This window comes from Chiloscyllium plagiosum, chromosome 43 (assembly GCF_004010195.1).
Source record: "Chiloscyllium plagiosum isolate BGI_BamShark_2017 chromosome 43, ASM401019v2, whole genome shotgun sequence".
Taxonomy (NCBI): domain Eukaryota; kingdom Metazoa; phylum Chordata; class Chondrichthyes; order Orectolobiformes; family Hemiscylliidae; genus Chiloscyllium; species Chiloscyllium plagiosum.
In genome coordinates, this window is record NC_057752.1 from 6726085 (window position 1) to 6748760 (window position 22676).

The window sequence follows — 22676 nt, forward strand, 5'->3', positions numbered from 1 at the left end:
GCACCTTCCCCTGCCACCGCCGGAGGTGCAAGACTTGCGCCCACACCTCCTCCTTCCCCTCCCTCCAAGGCCCCAAAGGAAACTTCCATATCCGCCACAGATTCACCTGTACCTCCACACATATCATCTATTGCATCCTCTGCACCCGATGTGGCCTCCTCTATATTGGGGAGACAGGCCGGCTACTTGCGGAGCGTTTCAGAGAACACCTCTGGGACACACGGACCAACCAAGCCAACCACCCTGTGGCTCAACACTTCAACTTCCCCCTCCCACTCCACCAAGGATATGCAGGTCTTTGGACTCCTCCATCGCCAGACCACAACAACACGGTTGGAGGAAGAATGCCTCATCTTCCGCCTAGGAACCCTCCAATTACAAGGGATGAACTCGGATTTCACTAGTTTCCTCATTTCCCCTCCCCCCATCTTGTCTCAGTCAAATCCATCGAACTCAGCATCGCCTTCCTAACCTGCAATCTTCTTCCTGACCTCTCCGCCCCCACCCCAGTCTGACCTATCACCCTCACCTTGACCTCTTTCCACCTATCACATTTCCGACGCCCCTCCCACAAGTCCCTCCTCCCTACCTTTTATCTTAGCCTGCTGGACACACTTTCCTCATTCCTGAAGAAGGGCTTCTGCCCGAAATGTCGATTCTCCTATTCCCTGGATGCTGCCTGACCTGCTGCGCTTTTCCAGCAACACATTTTCAGCCTTAATACTGAAGAGTAAGGGGGAGGAATTAACTATCAACACCATTACTAGAGTAGTATTAGACAAACTAATGGGGCAGAAGGCCCTAAAGAGGATGTTTAGATGGTGGATGCATTGGTTGTAATTTTCCAAAAGTCCTTGGATTCTGGAGAAGTACCAAAGGATTGGAAAACTCTCTGGTTTGGGAAAGCGGCCTGTGACTAGCATTCCACATGGCAAGGTCGAAGAGAAAGGAATGGCGAGGGCTCCAGAGGGGGAAACGTCTGAGAAGCGGCGGAGGGAGCGGAACCATGCTCTGGGAAGGAGAGTACCTGGAGCAGTTGGCATTGAGGGGCCAAACCCAGGAGGCAGAGGGACTGGCACACTGTCACTCCGAGCCAGAGAGAGCTCAGTGAGTGCTGAGATTCGCTGCTCGATAGTAGAGCCGAGGATGAGGTAATTTTGTTTACAAGTCTGATCAGCAAGAATTTGCAAGTGTTGAGAGTTAAGGTAAATGTTGGAATTTAAGAGTATAAATCTTTATTTTTTGCATTGTTAAAACCTAAAATTGTGTTTAGGGAAGAGTAGATATTTTAAGTGGTGAAATTGGAGTTGGTTCTTGCAGGCATCATAATATAAAAGATAGGCATTAGGTTCTCCCAGCAGAGAGTGTGAACAGCAAGAGTGTGTAAATGCTGGGATTTGAAGGCAAGTCTAAGTTCGCTAATTATGGAGTCAGCGATGTACAGCAGGGAAAGGGATCCTTCAATCCAACTCATCTATGCCGACCAGATATCCTAAATAAATCTAGTCCCATTTGTCAGCATTTGGCCCATTTCCTTCTAAACCCTTCCTATTCATTTACCCATCCAGATGCCTTGTAAATGGTCCAATTGTACCATCCTCCACTACTTTCTCCAGCAGCTCATTCCATACATGCACCACCCTCCGTGTGAAAAATATTGCCCCTAAGGTCCCTTTTAAATCTTTCTCCTCTCACCTTAAACCTATGCCCTCTAGTTCTGGACTCCCCTACCTTAGAAAAAAGACCTTGTCTGTTTACCCTATCCATGCTCTCATGATTTTATAAACCTCTATAAGGTCACCTCTCAGCCTCTGACGCTTCAGGGAAGACAGCCCTACCTTATTCAGCCTCTCCGTATAGCTCAAGCTGTCCAACCCTGGCAACATCCTTGTAAATCTTTTTTGAACCCTTTCAAATTTCACAACATCCTTCCTATAGCAGGCAGACCAGTATTACATGCAGTATGCCAAAATTGGTCTAACCAATGACCTGTACAGCTGCAACATGATCTCTCAACTCCTATATTAAAGCTGCTATGGGAAGGGTGCAAAAAAAAACCTACAAAAATAGAGGCTGGATAGGCTGGGACTTTACTCACTGGAACGCAGGAGGTTGAGCAATGACCTTACAGAATTTTATAAAATCATGAGGGGCATAGATAAAGTGAATAGCCAAGGTCTTTTTCCTAGGGTAGGGCAGTCCAAAACTAGAGAGCATAGTTTTAAGGTGAGAGAGGAAAGACTTAAAAGGAACCTGAGGGACAACTTTCTCATATACACAGGGTGGTGCATATATGAAACAAGCTGCTGGAGGAAGTGGTGGAGGCAGGTACAATTACAACATTTAAAAGGCATTTGGACAGGTGCATGAATAGAAAAGGTTTAGAGGGATATGGGCCAAATGTAGGCAAGTGGCACTAGTTTAGTTTGAGAAAGCTGGTCAGCATGGATGAGTTGGAACGAAGGGTCTATTTCCATGTTTTATGACTGAGTCTATAACTGCTAATATGACACCTCTATTCAAAAGGGGAGGGCGACAAAAAGCAAGAAACTGTAGACTGATTGCCATACATCTACTATTGGAATCAATTATTAAGGAAGTGCCAGCAGACCATTTGCGAGATCATAATCTAATCAAGCAGTCAGCATGGCTCCATGAAAGGGAAATTATGTCTGAGTAATTTATTCGTGTTTATCGAGCAATCTGAACCAAAGTGGATAGAGAGGAGCCAGTCAATGTGTTGTACTGGGACTTTAAGAAGGCATTCGATAAGGTATCACTCGGTACCTCTGCAGTGTTGGCAGTAATATTTTGACATGGATAGAGAATTGGCTTATGGACAGGAAACAAAGTGGAGATGAGAGGTTCCTTTCCAGGTTAGTGATCTGTGACTAGTGGGTTCCACAGGGATCAGTGCTGGGACTGCAATTCTTTACAAAATATATTAATGATGGGAGGAGGAAGTGTATATACTCAAGCCAAGTTTACAGATGACAAACAATAGGTGGAAAGGCAGGTTACAAGAGCGATAGTGAACCAGGTGAGTTTTTATAACAATCGATAATGGTTACACGTTTGACATTCAGCCAGCTTTTAATTCCAAATTTTTTGATGGAATTCAAATTTCACCATCTGCCAGTTCTACCACCAGGAACAGTGCACTATGGTTAAAATTGTGTCCCAAGTGTGCACCAGGCACTCTGGAAGTACATTGGAAAACAAATTGAGATAGACTTGTGTAGTTATTGACAGAATATGCTTCATCAACAGTTATTTCCAGGGTTGTTTTTGTGTTCTCATAAACTCAGTCTTTTTTGTGTAGAATTAAGAACTGAGATTTTATTTAGATTTCCCAATCCACATGACACCACTGCTGGATGGTTTTTATAGAGATTCTAATAAAGCAAGCTTGTCCTTTATTGACACCTCTGCTCAAAATCAACATGCCCAATGAAGCAAAATTCAAATAATGTCAACTTGTGAATATGTTAATCTCCGTTCAAGGAAGCTTTGTTTGAGCCCCAGATTTTTGCATTGAGTTGAAATGCTTGCAGGATTTGGTTTATGGTTGAAGGAGAACGTGATTTCTAATGCTGTTGTGCAAACAGAAAGCTGTTGTTGTATGGATGTAGTAAGTAGAACAAATCTTTGGGCTGAAAGACCTTTTTGCGAACAATATTTTGGACCTTTCCTGGACTTGTCATGTTCTTGGCTGACCCCAGATGGCAATCCTATCTCGTTTCTGAATGTTCAACTTGTGATTGGTTACTTGTTTTAAAAAGTTCATTTCATCATTTATAGTTGAGCACAGTGAGGCTCAGGTGAAATTGGTGGTTGCTATTTCAACTTGGCAGAGTTTCCAGAAGCTGGAGTTGATTTAACAAAAGTAGTTTTTGTAAAATTAGCGAAACAGAATTAACTGGACTTTGTTTAAAATTTAAATGAAAATTAACTTTGTTTAAAATAAAAAGCTATTGTGCCATGATATCAAGAATATTTAAAAATTTTAAAAATTGTAGAATGAAATTCAGTCTCTGCATTGTAATTGTTGATCTTGTGGAGTGGCAAGTCTTGGCAATTTTGGGAATTATGGTAGAGGCAGCTAATTTATGATGAATGTAATCGCATTCTCTTTCTTTCTTTCTCTTTTTGTTCTTCTGTTCCTCTACCCTCACAAATTTAACTGTCCCAAGTTGTCACAGTTTTTTTTAGGTAAACTTAATACATGTTTCAGTATGCCATCCTACTTTCCAGGGCCACTGCATTGCCAATTGAGTGCAAATAAATTGTAATGAGCACGAGGTAAAGTTTGATTAATGCTACATGTATAGATCAGTATTTCTGTGTGGAACTGTGCAGAATGACTGATCATCTTCCTACATCCAGTATATCAGTGCAATCTAAATAAGAGGGAAACCTTTTGCAAGCAGCTATTAATGAATGCAAGATTAGTCATGTAACATACTACAGTGGAATTACCCACTGCATTTACTTTACATCAAGTGAACTGAGCATTAGGATCCTGAATTATGTTAAGTCTTGATCAGTATTCTGTATCTGAGCCTTGAGCGTACATCAGATATTCTAAATTGGGACTGAAAATGAGAGTGGTTGAGAAATATTTGGGAAATGGATCAGCCATTATCTGAAATTACCTGACTTTTGCCAAGGATCTCATTGACCCTAAATACCAAGGACTGCTATTTAATTTTGAAAATGTATTGCAGTTGTACCTTATTTTACGTAACAATCTGAGATGTTGTTGAGTCCTCAGGATCTGATCCTAATTTGAACTAATTCTGAAAATTTAAGCTGTTGGTTCATGATGCATATAGCTGTGAGAATACCAGTCATGTCCACCTTTGTGATTTTTTGAAAAAAAGTTGTTCCACAATCCAAAATGGAAAAAAAAATGAGCATGTTCCTAACAAATTATTAACTTTTCATACAGGGAGTGGTGACTCTTCAATGGACAAAGAGTTCTCTGGGGCAATGGTGGGCCCCACTGTGAGCACACCAAACAGCCAGCACTCTTCACCCAGCCGTTCTTTGAGTGGTATGTCTCTTTCTTTTTTTAAAAAAAAATGCATTGGTTTGATGTTTAATACATTTTTTCAGGCCAATTAGCTGAATGTAAGCCAGAATTGATTTATTGAAAATTAATAGAGAAGTTGGCTCCAGTTTAGTTTTTCCTAACATTAAAAATGTTCTGCAATATTGATTTGGTCATCATGTTGTATAACTTGCAAATGCTGAAGAAGATTCTGCATTGAAATGTTGAATTCAAACAGGCAGTAAGTTTGCAATACTTTGTGTGCATGCATTCCTTGGTATTTCAATAATTGTGCCAAAATCTGCACGTCTGGATAAACATTTAGTGCTGTCTTCAAGTTTTATGGATCAGATTAAGATTTGTTTTGAGGTGGACATGCTAATCTATTGATGATGCAACTTCTAATTGAATGAGCATTTAAGATTTGATGTTAAAAGTGTCCTGAAGCAAGACCTGTTGTTGGGTTAACATTTGGGGTTGAGGGGATGTGACCAAGGGCACTCATTTTTGGTGATTTAGCATGGAGAAAGGTTATATGTTATTTGGTGACTCCAGAGGGAGGCCAGTAATTGTCCTCCACAGAGAAATCCAGATAGCGATATCTTGTCTCTTCTTCCTCTCCATTTAATTAAAAGCTGTAAACAGTAACGGAGAGGGAAGGAAGAGTGGTTTCAAAGGAGTTAGAAAGAGACCAGGCAAATCAAGCAAATAGAACTAAAATTTTAAGAAAGTCTTTGAACAATTCATGACCTGAGATTCCATCATTTCAGTTACTCCCTTTCTGGGCTAGAGAGGTTGAGTGAATTGGAGGAGCATCATGTTTTTCAAGAACACAAAACTCCTTGCGTTGTTGACTATTGGCCTAAACTTGCTGTCATGCATTTTGTTCATATTTACAGCGCAAAAGCAGCAGTTTTTTTTCCTGTGTGCAGTTAATGTATCATTAATGCTGTTTAACAAAAACATTGCATTTCTTGAAAATGACTAGATTGGAATAATTTGATTTATTTGTCCACTTGTGTTCTTCATAGCAATGCAAAGACTTCTGAAATTCAGCATGCAAGTTTGGCTGGCATGCAAGTTTGTGTCAAAGAATGGCTGAAGTAAAATCATTGTGTGTTTTCAGGAAAACTGGATAAATATTTGAAGTAAAAGAAGATATAAAACCATGGCCAAAGACTAGAGAAATGGGATTATAGTTGGATTGCTCTTGCAAAAAGCAAGCATACCCCTAATGGTCATCTTATGTGCTGTATGCATTTAGAATTTTGGGGACAAGTTGACTTACTTGTGATTCTAAATGCTGCAGGTTACTATCCAGCACAGTGTTTTCCCAATCTTACACTAATGGAGGCTTCTAGGAGAAAGTGAGGACAGCAGATGCTGGAGATCAGAGCTGAAAATGTGTTGCTGATAAAGCGCAGCAGGTCAGGCAGTATCCAAGGAGCAGAAGAATCGACGTTTCGGGCATGAGCCCTTCTTCTTTCCTGAAGAAGGGCTCATGCCCGAAATGTCGATTCCCCTGCTCCTCATTCCTGAAGAAGGGCTCATGCCCGAAACGTCGATTCTCCTGCTCCTTGGATGCTGCCTGACCTGCTGCGCTTTTCCAGCAACACATTTTCAGCTCTAATGGAGGCTTGTCTGATTTCCTATCAAAGCCACTAAACCTCTTGATAACAAAACATGAGCAAATATGTTATTTATTTCAAAATCTTGTTGTCTGTAATTAAAAGATGCATCAGAGAGCTATATTTGACTCTTGGCCATATTTCCAAGCTATCTTTTGACTAACTATAAGTTAGACAAGGATAGGCTGCTTTCGACATGTGCATACATGAAGTATACTCCATGTGCTCAGTTTTGTTCAAGCAATTTGTAAAGCTGCCTACTCAAGTCGTCAAGTGTGATATATTATTTCTATTAATAGGAGCATTAACACGCAATGGTCAAGCTTTGGGGAAAAAAAAATCTTGGTTTTGAGATTCTTGATTTTGAGAATCTTAGGTGATTGTCTCCTACATCCCATTTGTGTATTCCTAATTTGCGGCTGGCACTATCTTACATCTGCTCCAAGTTTACATAATATGCTTCATTTCTGCTCTTTGTATGGAAATGCTCTTGTGTGTCTTGGCTATAGTAGCTTATCTTCTGGCATTAGGTTTGCCATACTGCATTAATCCAAACTATCAAAACGTTAAACAATGTGCAATATATTTTCGCTGCCAATAATTATTACAACTTCCATGGTTTTGGAGCAGTATTCTTGGTAACTGATCTAACTGTGGATTTCACATTCAGTTCACAATCCCCACCGAGTTAACTTGTCTCAGCCAGTTTGCCAGTGAGTATCTGACAATTGGCCACCAAAGGCTCAAGTGAGCAGATGTTGGCCAGTGCTCTTACTTCCTATTGGCATCTAGTGACCTCTTTTGGGAGATGGTTGTGTGCGAATGGTCAATTGAAGACAGAATTAGGTAAATGAGGGTAGGGCAGTTGATGTAGAATCATTGAATCCATACCATGTAGATAGAGGTCATTTGGCCAATCAGGTCTGCACTGACTCTCCAAACAACAGCCCACCCAGACCCACCCCATCTAATGAAGACAGAATTAGCCATGGCTGAGAATTAGTTGCTTGTCAACGGCCACTGTCCAGACGTGCCAGTTACCAATTAGACAAATGGCAGAGAGCAACTGCCATACATATTAGGATATCTCACAGAAGTCAATGGCTTGGGGCAGGGAAGTTGATAAATAAAACAAGGAGTTACTTTTTTTTAAATGCTGGCCTGTGTGAAATGCTGAAATCACTGACTTTTTTTACATCTTTATGTCCTCAATGTATGTTTGGCTTTAGCCATATTATGTAGATATTACAATATGAGGAAACAAATTGCAAAAGGAATCTGTTATAACTGTGTATCACAACACAGAGAAAATTAATTTCTATTTAAAGAGGAATGATTTGATCAGGGATTGTCAGCATGACTTTGTCAGAGGGCGGTCACGCCCTGGTCGAATTTTTTCAAGGAGGTGACTAAATGAGGGTAGGGCAGTTGATGTAGAATCATTGAATCCATACCATGTAGATAGAGGCCATTTGGCCAATCAGGTCTGCACTGACTCTCCAAACAACAGCCCACCCAGATCCACTCTATCTTGTAACCCTGCATTTCCTATGGCTTATCCACCTAGCCTGCACATCCCTGGACACTATGGGCAATATAGCATGGCCAAGCCACCCTAACCTGCACATATTTGAACTGTGGGAGTAAACTGGAGCACCCAAAGGAAAAACACACACAGACAGTCACCCAAGGCTGGCTTCAAACCGAGGTCCCTGACTCTGTGAGGCAGTTTATATGGGTTTCACAAAGGCTTTTGACATGACCCCATGTGGGGAAACTGATAAAGAAGGTAAAAGCTCATGGGATCCATGGTAATTTGGCAAGATTGATTAAAATTGGCTTGGTGACAGAGGGTGGTAGTAGAAGGCTGTTTGTGTGACTGAAGCCCAGTGTGCAGTGGCATAACTCTGGGATCACTGTTGGGTACCTTTATGGTTATGATATTCATAAATTATGTAGATGAGAATGTGGGAGTGATGATAATTAAGTTTGCAGGTGAAATAAAAATTGGCCAGGTTGTTGAGTGAGGAACAAAGTGTTGAGTTTCAGGAGGTTATAAATGGATTGGTCAGACGGGCAAATCACTGGCAGCTGGAATTTCACCCTGAAATGTGAGAGGTGATGCACCTTGGAAGAATGAACAAGACAAAGGAGTACTCAATGAATGGCAAGAGACAGGGAAGCTCAATGGAACAGAGGATCTAGGGGTGCTTGTCCATAGACCCATGAAGTCAGCAGGACAGGTTACTTAGGGTAGTTAAGAAGACAGAAGGGATGCTTGCCTTTTATTAATCATGGCATAGACTATAAGAGCAGGAAGGTTATGTTGGAGCTGTACAAGACTTTGGCTAGGCCATAGCTGGAATACTGTGTACAGTTCTGTTCATCACACTATGGGAAGGATGTGATTACACTGCAGAGGGTGCAAAAGAGATTCATCAGGATGTTGCTTGAGATGGAGCATTTCAGCTATGAAGAGAAGCTGGATAAGTTTGAGTTGTTCTCTTTGGAGCAGAGAAAGTTGAGAAGGGACTTGATTGAGGGGCATGGACAGGGTGGATAGGAAGCAGCTGAGTTGAAGAATCAGTGATAAGGAGTCATAGTTTAGAGTGAAAGTTAGGAGGTTTAGAGGGGATCTGAGGGAAAATATTTTCACCCAGAGGGTGGTGGAGGTCTGGAATGCACTGCCTGGGAGAGTAGTTAAGGCAGGAAACTTCATAACTGTTTAAAAATTACTTGGGTGAGCACTTGAAGTGGTGTAACATTTCAAGACTATGGGCCTAGTACTGGAAACTGTGGCTACTGTAGGTAAAAGTACTTTTGGGCTGAAGGTCCTCTTGTGTACTTTGTTTCTCTGAACACCAGAGCTGGCTTCAATTCCATGCATCAGATGTTTTGATACAGGTGTAAGCATCTATAGTCATATGGCTGCCAAATTAAAAGTTCGCTGATCCTTGGAAAGTTCCAGAGTAAAGTATTCTAGGTGTTTGTCATTTGTTTAACTGTTTCTGCTTCTGCCATTTTGTCTTTCGGATATTGACAGAACTTCGAAAGGGAAGAGATGAATAGAAAACCGCTTGATTAAATGGAGTTCTGGTACTGAATGGTTGACTGCCATATGCTACTTTCAGCATTTATGCGCCAACTTTGTACTAAAATGCTTACTTAGAAAAGAAATACCAGTCTTAAATACACTGAAGTCACCATCTTCCCATTGAGCTTTTCTGTCCACTGGGAGATTTGGGGTCCTTTCTGTTTACTTCTAATATTGCCATTTGCAAATATTTGTTCTTGCTGTTTTAATATGCACTGGGGTTTTTCATGTCTGTGGTGGCCCTTGAGAGTTTCAAGTCTCACAGTCATAGAGTTGTAAAGCACAGAAACACTCTTCAGTCCAACTCATCCATGCTGACCAGATATCCGAAATTAAGCTGGTCCCATTTTCCAGCTGTTATTGACCAGATCGGACCCATTCAAAATATTTTAAGAAGGTAGCCTAGACCCTAACTTTTTCTTACCTTAAAGGTAGATGTGAAGTGTGGTGTTCCAGATGCAATGTGACTGGTCAAACCAGTCAACATTAAGCAAACCTTGATCTATTAAATACTCTAGTTAAAATACAAACAAAAGAAGGAGGAATTTAGAATAACTTGACTATTGGAAAACTTAACCAAATAATAGATACAGTACCCATTACTAATTAACTTTTCCATTATAGTAACATTCCATAAACATACCTCTTGACAAAAAAAAGCAAATTCAGATACAGATTCTTACAGCAGTTCTCCAATCCAGGAGGAAGAAATATCAAGAGAAAATTCAGAGTGTGTAGCAGCCAAGAGACATTTACTGAAGCTTCCAACTCTTTTGAGACCCCAAACAGATTTTGCTACTAAAGCTAAGAAAAAAAACTAGAAAGCCTGGTCTGAGAGAGCTGGCCCATACCCAGGCTGCTTAAATTGTTCCAACTTTTTTTAAAAAAATCACCCCAAGGTCTCAAGTTGTTTACTGAAGTCATCTTCAATAGCCAGTTTGGCACCTCTGCCTTATAACCTCTCTTCCAACAAAACAGGACAAAATAACCTTTTGAAGGGATTGCATTGTCACACAGCATTTAGCCCATATCCCTCTAAACTCTTCCTATTTATGTACCCATCCAGGTACCTTCTAAATATTGTAATTGTACCAGCTTCCACCACTTCCTCTGGCAGCTCATTCCATACACACACCACCCTCTGTGTGAAAAGGTTGCCACTTAGGTCCCTTTTTAAATCTTCACCTCTCACCTTAAGCCTGTGTTCTCTAGTTTTGGGCTCCCCTACCCTGGGGAAAAGACCTTGGCAATTCACCCTATCCATGCCCCTCATGATTTTATAAACCTCTATGAGGTCACCCCTCAGCCTCCGATGCTCCAGGGAAAACAGCCCCCTATTCAGCTTCTCCCGATAGCTCAAATCCTCCAACCCTGGCAACATCCTTGTAAATATTTTCTGAACCCTTTCAAGTTTCACAACATCTTTCCGATAGGAAGAAGACCAGAATTGCATGCAATATTCCAAAAGTGGCCTAACCAATGTCTTGTACAGCCACAACATGACCTCCCAACTCCTATACTCAATACTCTGACCAATAAAGGAAAGCATTCCAAACACTAGCCTATCTACTTGTGACTTCACTTTCAAGGAACTATGAACCTGTACTCCAAGGTCTCTTTGTTCAGCAACACTCCCTAGGACCTTACCATTAAATGTGTAAGTTCTGCTCTGATTTGTTTCTCCAAAATACAGCACCTTGCATTTATCTAAATTAAACTCCATCTGCCATTCCTCATTCCATTGGCCCATCTGATCAAGGTTGTAATTTGAGGTAACCTCCTTCACTGTCCACTCCAATTTTGGTGTCTTCTGCAAACTTACTAACTATGCCTCCTAAGTTCACATCCAAACTATTTTTATAAATGACAAAAAGTAGTGAACCCAGCACCGATCCTTGTGGTACACCACTGGTCACAGGCCTCCATTCAGAAAAGCGACCATCCTCCACCACCCTCTATCTTCTACCTTTTTGAGCCATTTCTGGATCCAAATGGCTAGTTCTCCCTGTATTCAATGAGATCTAACCTTGCTAACCAGTCTCCCATGAAGGAACATTGTCAAACGCCTTACTGAAGTCCATATAGATCATTCTGCCCTCATCAATCCTCTTTGTTACTTTTTCAAAAAACTCAAGCAAGTTTGTGAGACATGATTTCCCACGCACAAAGCCATGTTAACTATCTCTAATCAGTCCTTGCCTTTCCAAATATATCTAAATCCTGTCCCTTAGAATTCCCTCCAATAACTTGTCCACCACTGATGTCAGGCTCACCAGTCTATAGTTCCCTGGCTTTTCCTTAACACATTTCTTAAATAGTGGCACCAGGTTAACCAACCTCCAGTCTTCCGGCATCTCACCTGTGACTATCAATGATGCAACTATCTCAGCAAAAGGCCCAGTAATCACTTGATGTCAGGTTCACTGGTTGTTGTTCCCTGGCTTTTTCTTGCAGCCTTTCTTAAATAACGACACCATATTAGCCATCCACTCTTTCAGCAACTCACCTGTGGCTGTCGATGATACAAATATCTCTGCTCGGGGCCCTGCAATTCCTTCTCTAGCTTCCCACAATGTTCTCGGATACACCTGATTAGGTCCCTTTATGCATTTTAAGACCTACAGCACTTCCTCTTCTGTAATGTGGACTCTTTTCAAGATATCATTATTTATTTCACCAATTTCCAGAGCTTTCATGTCTTTCTCACAGTAAATACTGATGTGAAATACTCGTTTAGTATCTCTCCCATTTTCTGTGGTTCCACACATAGATAGTGTCTTTGATTCATAAGGGGCACTTATTCTCTCCGTAGTTACTGTTTTACTCTTAATGTACTTGTAGAATCTCTTTGGATTCTCTTTCATCTCATCTGCCAAAGCTATGTAAAAACAAGGACTGCAGATGTTGGAAACCAGAGTCTAGATTAAAATGGTGCTGGAAAAGCACAGCAGATCAGCAGCATCTGAGGAGCAGATGTCATGGCCCCTTTTTGCCCTCCTAATTTCCCTCTTAAGTCTACATTACTCCATCCAGACTCTCCAAGGGATTCACTTGATCCCAGTTGTCTGTAACTGACATATGCTGCCTCCTCTCGTCAGCCAGTGTTCCCTACTCCTGCCAGCCTTGCCCTTCACTATAACAGGAACATGTTGGCCTTGAAGTCTCATTATCTCACTTTTGAAAAACTCCCACTTGCCAGATGTCCCTTTACTTGCGAACAACATCTCCCAATCAACTTTTGAAAGTTGGCTTTGTCCCAGTTTAGAACTTTACCATGTGGATCAGGCCTATCCTTTTCCATAACTATTTTAAAACAAATAGAATTATGGTCACTGGTTCCAAAGTGCTCCTTGGCTCACACCTCAGTCACTTGCCCTCCCAAGAGAAGGTAGAGTTCATTAGTCTTACCTTGTTCTGTGCCATGCTTTTGCCTGCCTTGTCTATTTAACTTGTTCCCTTTTAATTTCTGCACTTCAACTTTCAGACTCCTACGCACCCTATTTTTAAATCCTGTCAAGTGGCTCTAGCAAATCTCTCCCGCCAGGGTATTGGTCCCAGTTCAGGTGCAACCTATCCCTCTTGTACAGCTCACTTCTGTTCCAGAAGAGATGCCAATGATCCAAAACTCTGAATCCTTGCCCCCTGCACCAGCTCCTTCGCCATGCATTCATCTGCCCCATCCTCCTATTCCTATTCCTGGTGCCAGTTACTAGTGAGTAATGCAGAGGTTACGACCCTTGAGGTCCTGCTCTTTAACCTCCTACCAAAGTCTCTGTATTCACTCTATATCATCCACACATGGGTTTTCACAAATGAAACCAGTCTTGTCCTCATCTGATTGCCAGTATATGTTTTCCAGACTCCATCGAAAAGCCTGCACATAACATTGCTGTTTGTAGTGGTTTTACTCCTGTCCTGAAGAAGGGCTAATGCCCGAAACGTCGATTCTCCTGTTCCCTAGATGCTGCCTGACCTGCTGTGCTTTTCCAGCAACACATTTCCATCTCCTGTCCAGAACAGGCCAGACTGAACCTGAGGACTTTTTCCAGTCTGCTTGACCTTCCAGTGCGAACACCCAGCAGCGCTGAGTGTTGCTCACAAATTAGCACATTTTGATCAGAAAAGAATAGCTTGAAAATCCAAGCCTCAACAATTGGATGCGCAAAATGTGCTGTCTTATTGTAAGTCATTTTCAGTGTTGATAAATGTCTGATTGTAAGAAAGAAAATAACATGGTGAAGCTTTTCTACTTGGAGGCATTTACTGTACGGAGAGGTTGTTGCTGATTGTTGCACTTCTGGTTTCTATACACTTAACAGTACTTTATTGAATGAGTCTGAAAAGAGTATTTTATTCCTGAGTAAATACCAAAATGTTGTTATTCAGCACATCAAGGTGAAATGTTCTACTTATGGATGCAGTATTAAGGTAGCATTCATACAGGGCTGAATGCAAGGAAGATGTGTGAAACCATCCATTATGATGGTGCTGGGAAGAGATCCACAAATTTGTACATCAGTGACTGCATGGAGTATAAATCACCAGGCTTCTTACTGTACTGTTTGCTTGCAAAGTTGAAAATTACTGACAGGGTAGAATGATAATGGAGGAAGTTTTCCAAGTTTGTTTAGAAAATTAAATTGAGAAAGTGAACTTTGAGCATGTTTTTTCCAACTAAAGTTCATCAAATCATTAAATTCACATTCTTGAGGACTAATATTTTTGAACTAACTATTGATGTTTATACCATTCAGCAATGTTCCTTGCTGCCATTTACGGAATTGCGTATGCAGCTTTTTATCCTGAAGTCCGTTTCTGTTTTGTCATTGTCTACTTTCGTAACATTATTCAATTCTGTTCTTGCCTCAGTCCATCTGCTGCTGAAGCCCTCATCTGAGCATATGTCTCCTCCACACTTGACCATTAGCCTCCCAAATTCCACCCTTCAAATGCTCAAGCTTATCCAAAGCTCTGCTGCCTGAATCTTGTCCCACACCAAGTCTTCCTCATTTATCTTCCCAGTATGCAATAACCTAAATTGACTCCTGATCCACCAGTACCTCCAACTTAAAATTCTCTCCTCTTCCTCTTCAATGCCTTGTAGCTCTGTAACCATCTCAATCTGCATATTGACTGAGAACCCTGCAATTTTCCAACTCTGGCCTCTTGTGCATCCCGTATTCCCATTCTCCCACTGTCTGGCAATTGTGCCTCCTTCGGCCTCGACCCATGTTCTGTTGTACTCTCCTAACGTCCTACCCTCCGCCTCATTCTTTTCAAGTTCTTGCAATCCCATCTCTCACTCAGTTTTGAGTCACTTGTCTTAATGTCTTGGTTCTGCAAATCACCTTGGGATATTTTTCTACATTAATGCCAAGTTGTCTTTTTACATCACGGAATGAGGGAGGGGGCTACAAATCTATTTTTCACCTGGAATATTTTAATAACAACTGTTGTGGTTTTTGACAATTGTCAAAGCCTCAATTGCAGTCACTGTAAAGGTGAAAGTGGGCTGATAATGTTGAGCTGCTGTCATAAAGTTTTTGCTTGGTACTCTGGACCACTACAAATAACAGTCACAAGACCATAAGATATATAGGAGCAGAATTAGGCTATTTAGCCCATCAAGTCTATTCCCCCATTGAATCACAGCTCATGAGCTTCTCGCCCCCATTCTCCTGCCTTCTCCCCATTATCCTTGAGCTTTTTACTAATCAAGAATTTTTTACTATCTTGGTCTTAAAGCACTCAATGACTTGGCCTCCATCGCCCTCTGCAGTAATAAGTTCCACAGATTAACCACCCTCTGGCTGAAGAAATTCCTCCTTATCTCCATGCTAAAGGGTCATCTCTTCAGTCTGAGGCTATGCCCTCAGGTTCTAGTCTCTTCTACTCATGGAAACATTTTTTCCATGTCCACTCCATCCAAGCGCCTCAGTATTCTGTAAGTTTCAATCAAAACTGTGTACACGCACACCCCCAATCCTTATAAACTGCATTGAATACAGACCCAGAGTCCTCAACCGCTCCTCGTGATAAGCCCTTCATCCCCAGGATCATTCTCGTAAATGTCCTCTGGACCCCCAGCACTGCCAGCACATCCTTCCTTTGATATGTAACCCAAAATTTCCCTCTATATTCCAAATGCAATCTGACCAGAGCCTTATGCAGCCTCAGCAGTACATCCCTACTCTAGCCTCTTGAAATAAATGCTGACATTGCATTTGCCTTCCTAATTGTCAGTTGAACCTACGTGTTAACTTTAAGGGAATCCTGAAGTAGGACTCTCAAGTCCCTTTGTGCTTCAGATTTCCAAAGCCCTTCTCCATTTAGAAAATAATCTATGCCTCTATTCTTCCTATGTGAATAGTTGTGATTCCAGCATGGAACTCTGTGGAACTCCACTAGTCACCGGCTACCATCCCAAAAAAGACCCCTTTATCCCTATTCTCTGCCTTCTGCCAGTCAGCCAATGCTCTATCTATGCCAGTACCTTGCCCCTAACAGCATGGCCTCTTACCTTATTTAAAGCCCTCTGTGCGGTATCTCGTCAGAGGACTTCTGGAAATCTAGCTCTCCTTTGTCTAACCTGCTCAAAGAATTCTAACAGATTTTTCAGGCATAATCTTCTCTTGATGAAGCTGTGCTGATTCGGCCCTATTTTACCATGCACTTCCATGTGCTCTGCAATCTCATCCTCAACGATGGACTCTAAAATCTTACTAATGAATGAGGTCAGGCTAACCAGCCTGTAATTCATGAAAGATCACCACCAATGCCTCTATAATCTCCTCAGCTGTCACCTTCAGAACCCAGCTGTAGTCCTTCTGGTCCGTGTGATTAATCTACCTTTGGACCTTCCAGCTTCCCCAGCACCTTCTCCTTAGTGATGACCGCTACATTCACCTCTGCCCCCAACCATGTTGACAGTCTGGTATGCTGTTGGTGGGTCTTCCACTATGAAAATTGATGCAAAGTACCTATTCAGTTCCTCTGCCATTTCTTTGTTCCCTATTACTACTTCTCCAACCCGTTTTCTCTTGGTACAATGTCTACTTTTGCCTCTCTCTTACCTTTTTAGATATCTTTCAAAACTCATGCAATCATCTTTTATATTACTGTCTAGGTTACTCTCAGAAGGGGTAAATGTAGGTGAATGGGTCTGGGTGGGTTACGCTTCGGCGGGTCGGTGTGGACTTGTTGGGCCGAAGGGCCTGTTTCCACACTGTAGGGAATCTAATCTAATCATATCATCTTTCCCCCCTTTCCTTTTTTTAGTTGTCCTCTGCTGGTTTTTAAAGACTTCCCAATCCTCTGGCTTCACACTAATCTTCACCACATTGTATGCTTTTTCTTTGGCTTTTATGCTGTCCCCAATGTCCCTTGTCAGCCATGGTTGCCTCATCCTCCCCTTAATGTTTCTTCTTCCTTGGGATGAATTTCTGCTCTGCCTCCTGAATTAACCCCAGAAATTCCTGCCGTTATTGTTCCATTCTCTTCCCTGCTAGGCTCCCCTTCCAATCAACTCTGGCCAGTTCCTCCCTCATATCTTCATAGTTACTTGTACTCCATTATATCATCTGATTCCAACTTCTCCCTCTCAAACTGCAGAGTGAATTCCATCATATTATGGTCATGGCCCCATAGGGGTTGCTTCACTTTAAGCCCCCGATCAAGTCTACCTCATTACGCATCACTAAATCCAGAATTGCCTGTTCCCTAGTGGGCTCTCCCATAAGCAGATCCAAAAAAAACCTATCTCGTACTCATTCCACGAATTCCTTTCCTTGAGATCCACTATCAACTATATGTTTCCAGTCCACCTGCATACTGAAGTCTCCCTTAATTATTGTAATATTACCTTTTTTACATGCCTTTTCCATCTCCTGACATAATTTCTTCCCAACATCCTGACGACTGCTAGGGCGCCTGTCAGTCTTTCTTTGTGATTCCTCAACTCTACCCAAACAGATTCTATGCCTTCTGATTTGATATCACTTCTGGCTGTTGATTTAATTTCATTCCTTACTAACAAGACAACCCCACCCTCTCTGCTCATCTGCGCAATACGACGTGTAGCTTTGGATATTTAGTTTCCAGCCCTGATCCCCTTGTAGCCATGTCTCTGTGATACCCACAGCATTGTATCTGTCTATTTCAATCAGTGCTATAAGCTCATTTACCTTGTTTCGTAGCAGCAGTATAAAAGGCAAAACAAAAAACTTGCAATCATGTAATCTTGTCTTGTTTCTTGGAAATGTCTGAAATTGCTTCCCTTCTAACAAATGCCTTTAACATACAGAGCTTATATAGGCAACTGACACAGGGAATTGTGCAAAGTAAGAGTTGATGAGCTGCAATGAAACGGATGCCCAATAATCTGTTTTATGTTTTAGTGTTAACTGGGATACCTGCCAAATATCCTATTTTCAAGGATTAACATGGAACCCTTTGTGTCCACCTGAATAGCTAGAGCCAGCAGCACGTAGGGGGCTTCAGTTCAACATTTTAACCACAGGCTATCACCTCTGACAATGCGGCATCTTCTGAGTACTGCACTGAAATGTCAGCCTAGTTCATGTGCTCAAGTTTTTCCCTGGAACTAAATTCATACCCTTTGAATCAGATATAAAAGATCTTACTGAACCAAGCTGACATAAGTTAGGGATCTCAATTTTTGGGGAAAGGAGTAAACCTAACACTTAGGAACTGCTAACATGGTGGAAGGCTTATTACTCCTTCTAACACTCTGTTGAATTGAAGCATACTAAGCCAAAGAATCTCTTCCACATATTGTGACCTTATACAAACCTAGCGAGTTTTGAAAACATTTGTAGCTCAGGTTGAAGTGATGGATGTAAGTTTGCTCACTGAGCTGGAAGGTTCGTTTTCAGATGTTTTGTCACCATACTATAACCTCTTCAGTGAGCCTCCAATCTTTTTAGTTGGGACAAAATATCTTCTGAAGACTTCACACACAGGTGTTGGGATCTGTTTTCGAGGGAATGCATTCAAATCTTATCTCCTAACTTGGAAAAGTGTGATATCTGAGTGTTTGGTCAGATTCCTCCCTGTGGATTCATCTGGGATTCAGTAATTGAATTCAGTCATAAAATTTGTAAATGTGCAATATCTATCCGAAAAGAAGGGTGAAGTGTGGGAATTTTGATCACTTGAAAGATTTTATGGGCAACCAAATGACATAGTTATACCTTACCATCATCAATTTTGTCTTAATGTGAAATAATGTGTACTGTACAATGAGACATAAAGCTGCCACAATTTGATGCAACTGATACAATCTGAACTGATCATGGGATTGTTCCTTTTCAAATTTACCTAAAAAGCCACTGTCATCGGTAACTTGATTTCACTGTATTTGCTCTGTGTGTGTCAAGTTTGCTTTATTTCTCGCAACATTTTATTGGTTGATTGGAAGTGCTCCCATAATTTAGCTAACTTGGGCAACTGATTTTCTTTTCATGTTAAATTTTGTTGCAACAGCTTTAGTTGCTTTTGCTTAGTTCTAAATTAACTCAACAAATATGAAGTATAATTTAATACCTCTCTTGTATGCTCCTGTATTTTTTTCTTTTTATTTCTCCTCTTTAGCCATCTTGTTTGAGGAAAAGCTGCAAGGCTGTAAAATAGTAGTGGTGTGGCTTGAGGAAAGAAATGAGAAACTTGGGCTTTTCAGCCTTGATAGGTAATTCAGGGGAGACAGAAAGGTGACCTTTATAGATATGAGTTAATAAATAATGTGAAAATATTAAAGTGTCAACTAAGTTAAAATGACAAGGGAACACCGGTTCAAGCTATTACAGAGTGAGTTTAGGACTGAGATTAGGAAGTTCTTCATTGTGATCACAATGTAGGTGGAATCTCCGATACAGATATGGAGAAAAAAGTCACAGCATCATTTAAGATCCAATTGGATGCTAAATCAGAGACATTCAGCCATTCTGGATAGTTGAGCTGAAAGTTGTTCTTTACCAGTAATTACCTTAATTTAAAACTAACTTTCGAGTTTTTCCGTGCTTACCTCAGGAGCTGTGGTAGTATTTTGCCAGGTCAGAATTTTGACCATGTGTTCAGTACATCAACTTTCTGTACTAATTTATTGAATGCTGCCTTGATCTGTATGTTAAAACAGTGAAACAAATGCACTGCACTGTGTAAACTTTCCAATAAGTCGGTATTGTATAAAACTAAGATTAGTTTCTTCAATCAGATAGTTCAAGTATAAGGTGCATTTTGAAATACTGAACTTTTATGATTGCGTAAGAAACACAGAAACCCAAATTGATTTTTTCATGTTGAGTTTCTGTAATATTTTCCAAACTAGCAAGGTCTAACAAAAAACTTGCTCAACTTAGCGTAAATGGGCCTGTGTTTTCAGATATGGTATACAGAAGGGACGATGTTTGAAGTTCAAAAATGTATTGTACAGTGTGTTCTGTGCTCCTCCTTCAGAACCTCCCAATAGCAAAAGGGAAATAGGCAGCTGAGTTGCCGTAGGATCAACTTGGAGTACTTTCTGTCTTGAAAAACATTACTAAAGCTAACTTGCCACTTAGTTGCCTTTTAGCCCTCAAAACAGTGTGTGCCCAGTGGAAAGAACAAGATTTAACATTGGCATGGTCTTGCCCAGTGACTGCAGTACTGGGTCTATACACAGCTTGATGTAGCACAAAACCACACAAAACAGAAGGTTCCAGATTAGACACTCAGTCTATGCCACGTGGTGAAATTGACAGTAGGTTTGCAAGCCTTTGTGCTGCTGGGCTGAGTGGGATAAAACCACCCATGACCCCTGCTCCAGGCACTCCTAGATGGTGCCTGAGCTCAGCTGTGGGATTCATTTTGTTTCATCCCCTTAATATCTTCCTTAATTGTCCCTTTGAATCTTTTTTTTGTCAAATAAAATCCAATTAACTTTGCATTTACCATCCAAGCTCTCACGTGAATAGCCACTTGAACAAGGCATAGCCCATGACTCTAAAACCATAACCCAGGAAATGCTGGCGCCTTCTCAAGACGAGCAAATTGAAAAGAAGCAAAAAGAGAGAAATAGATGGAGACAAGAAATATGACCTGCATTTTAAATGGCAATTTTTTTTTTGCTTGTTATCTTTGAGAGTTCCAGTTGGTTCTCAGTCGGCATTTACTGCAGTACCAGAGTGGTGTGCTACCATGGCAAATGCACACGTTGCCATGACAGTTTTTGAATTGGACATTTTAATGCGCAAAGTATAAAGTCTTTTTTCATTCAGACTGATTTTGCATTCATAGAACTGAAAGGCCAAGGATTGTGGGAATTGTACTGCAGGATTGGTTTGTTGATTTTCAGTTGGTATCCTGCTTGACTTGGACTCTGGTACAATGACAATTGCATGGCTACATTTCATCCACAATAATATAATTTTAATTTTAGAGTTGAATCTTCTGCAGTGTCATCTTTTCATTTAAACTGAATGAATATGTGAATTTAATCCCTGAATTTTAAATTGAAAAGCTCTCCTAGATAGCTGGAAAGATGTGTAAATTCTGACAGCTTGCATTTTTGTTTCTCTGTTAGAAATTTAGTATTGTCATGCATGTAATTTTATTAACGGACTCACTGCTTGTAGTATTTGGCAGTGAACCTTCAAGTTTGAAGGAAAGATAAATTTCTCGTAGTAGGTAATATTTTAACTTGAAAACAGCTTCTATCTTAACTTTAAACCTTTTTTGTTAACTCATTGAATTTAAAGAAGCCTTTTTTTATATTATCAAATTTTGTTGGGGATGAGAATAAGGCTATTAATTGTATTGCTTGGTTACTCTTGAGATCTTAATCTCAGGAGTTTCTGGACTGCCATCCGAATGTTCTAAAGCCTTCAACAAGTGTCTCCAATGGCAGGTAGTGGGACTGAAAAGGGAATGGCGTTTTTCTGCAAGCCCATGTTTTTCCATGACTAGGTAGGAGTAGCCATGATAGCTACTGTAGAGAAGACAGTACTCCAAACTGGCCAGTTTCCTGGTTGAAAGAAAAATGTTGATGGTAAATGGCAACTCTAGGAAACAGAGTTCTTCTCAACAATTTGACCATTAATGGTTCATTTCCAAACCTTTGGGTTATTGCTAATGGTTCATGTCTCAAATTTCTCTTGGAGGTGAAGTGCTACTGTTCCTTCCAGGAACTAGCTTTCAGCAGAATCCAGATTGCAGGAGTGGAAGTCTCCAGTGTCCTCTTGTGTGACAGGATGTTTGAGCGGTTTTAACTATTTCTTAGGAGGGAGAAGTCCAGAGTATAAAAATATTCCAAACTTTTTTTTAAACAGCGATGGTTTTGTGGATAATTCACCCTGCTGCTTATTTGGGGTAGTATACAGGGAGTGTAAAGTTGCAAGTTTCTGTACTATAAATGTCATGAGTGCTGCAGCACGTTACAGGGCACCAGAGGTGGGGGGTGGGAGGGGGAGGGGGAGGTGGAATAAAAGGTCTAGTTTCCCAGCAGTGATGTACTTTTACCAGAACAAAAATAAAAATAGTACTGCACTAAAAATGTAGAAATTAAATCAAATGCTTAGATTGCTAAAAAGTAGCACACATCTTGTGTACATTTCCTCTTCTTTTTATTTACAGAGGAAAGAGTTCACTGGTAAGCTATTTGGAAGAAGATGACATGGGAAAATAAGAGGGTTTTTTTTCAAAGTGGCTTTATTTAACTGTTGTGCATGTTTTTCTGTGTGTTTAGTTATCCTGAGTCTTCTCTTAATCACAGCGATTGCTCCCTTGTTTCTGTTATCGTAGCTGTGCTGCAGTTTGTCTGCTACTCCAGGTCGTTGTTATCCTATAATTTACCCTTGACTGCTCTTCAAGAGCCCAATTCTGTCCATTACCAAATGTACTCTTTGAG

At 40.9% G+C, this 22676-nt stretch overlaps 1 protein-coding gene across 6 annotated transcripts in view; it reads left to right on the forward strand.

Annotated features, from left to right (window-relative positions):
• The window catches only part of ikzf4 (IKAROS family zinc finger 4), a 140126-nt gene that overhangs the window by 54541 nt on the left and 62909 nt on the right, over window positions 1-22676 (forward strand). For all 6 annotated transcript variants that reach the window (XM_043681863.1, XM_043681862.1, XM_043681861.1 and 3 more), the window contains exon 3: window positions 4952-5056. In XM_043681863.1, the coding sequence (XP_043537798.1) occupies window positions 4952-5056 (105 nt within the window). The remainder of the gene's footprint in view (window positions 1-4951; window positions 5057-22676) is intronic.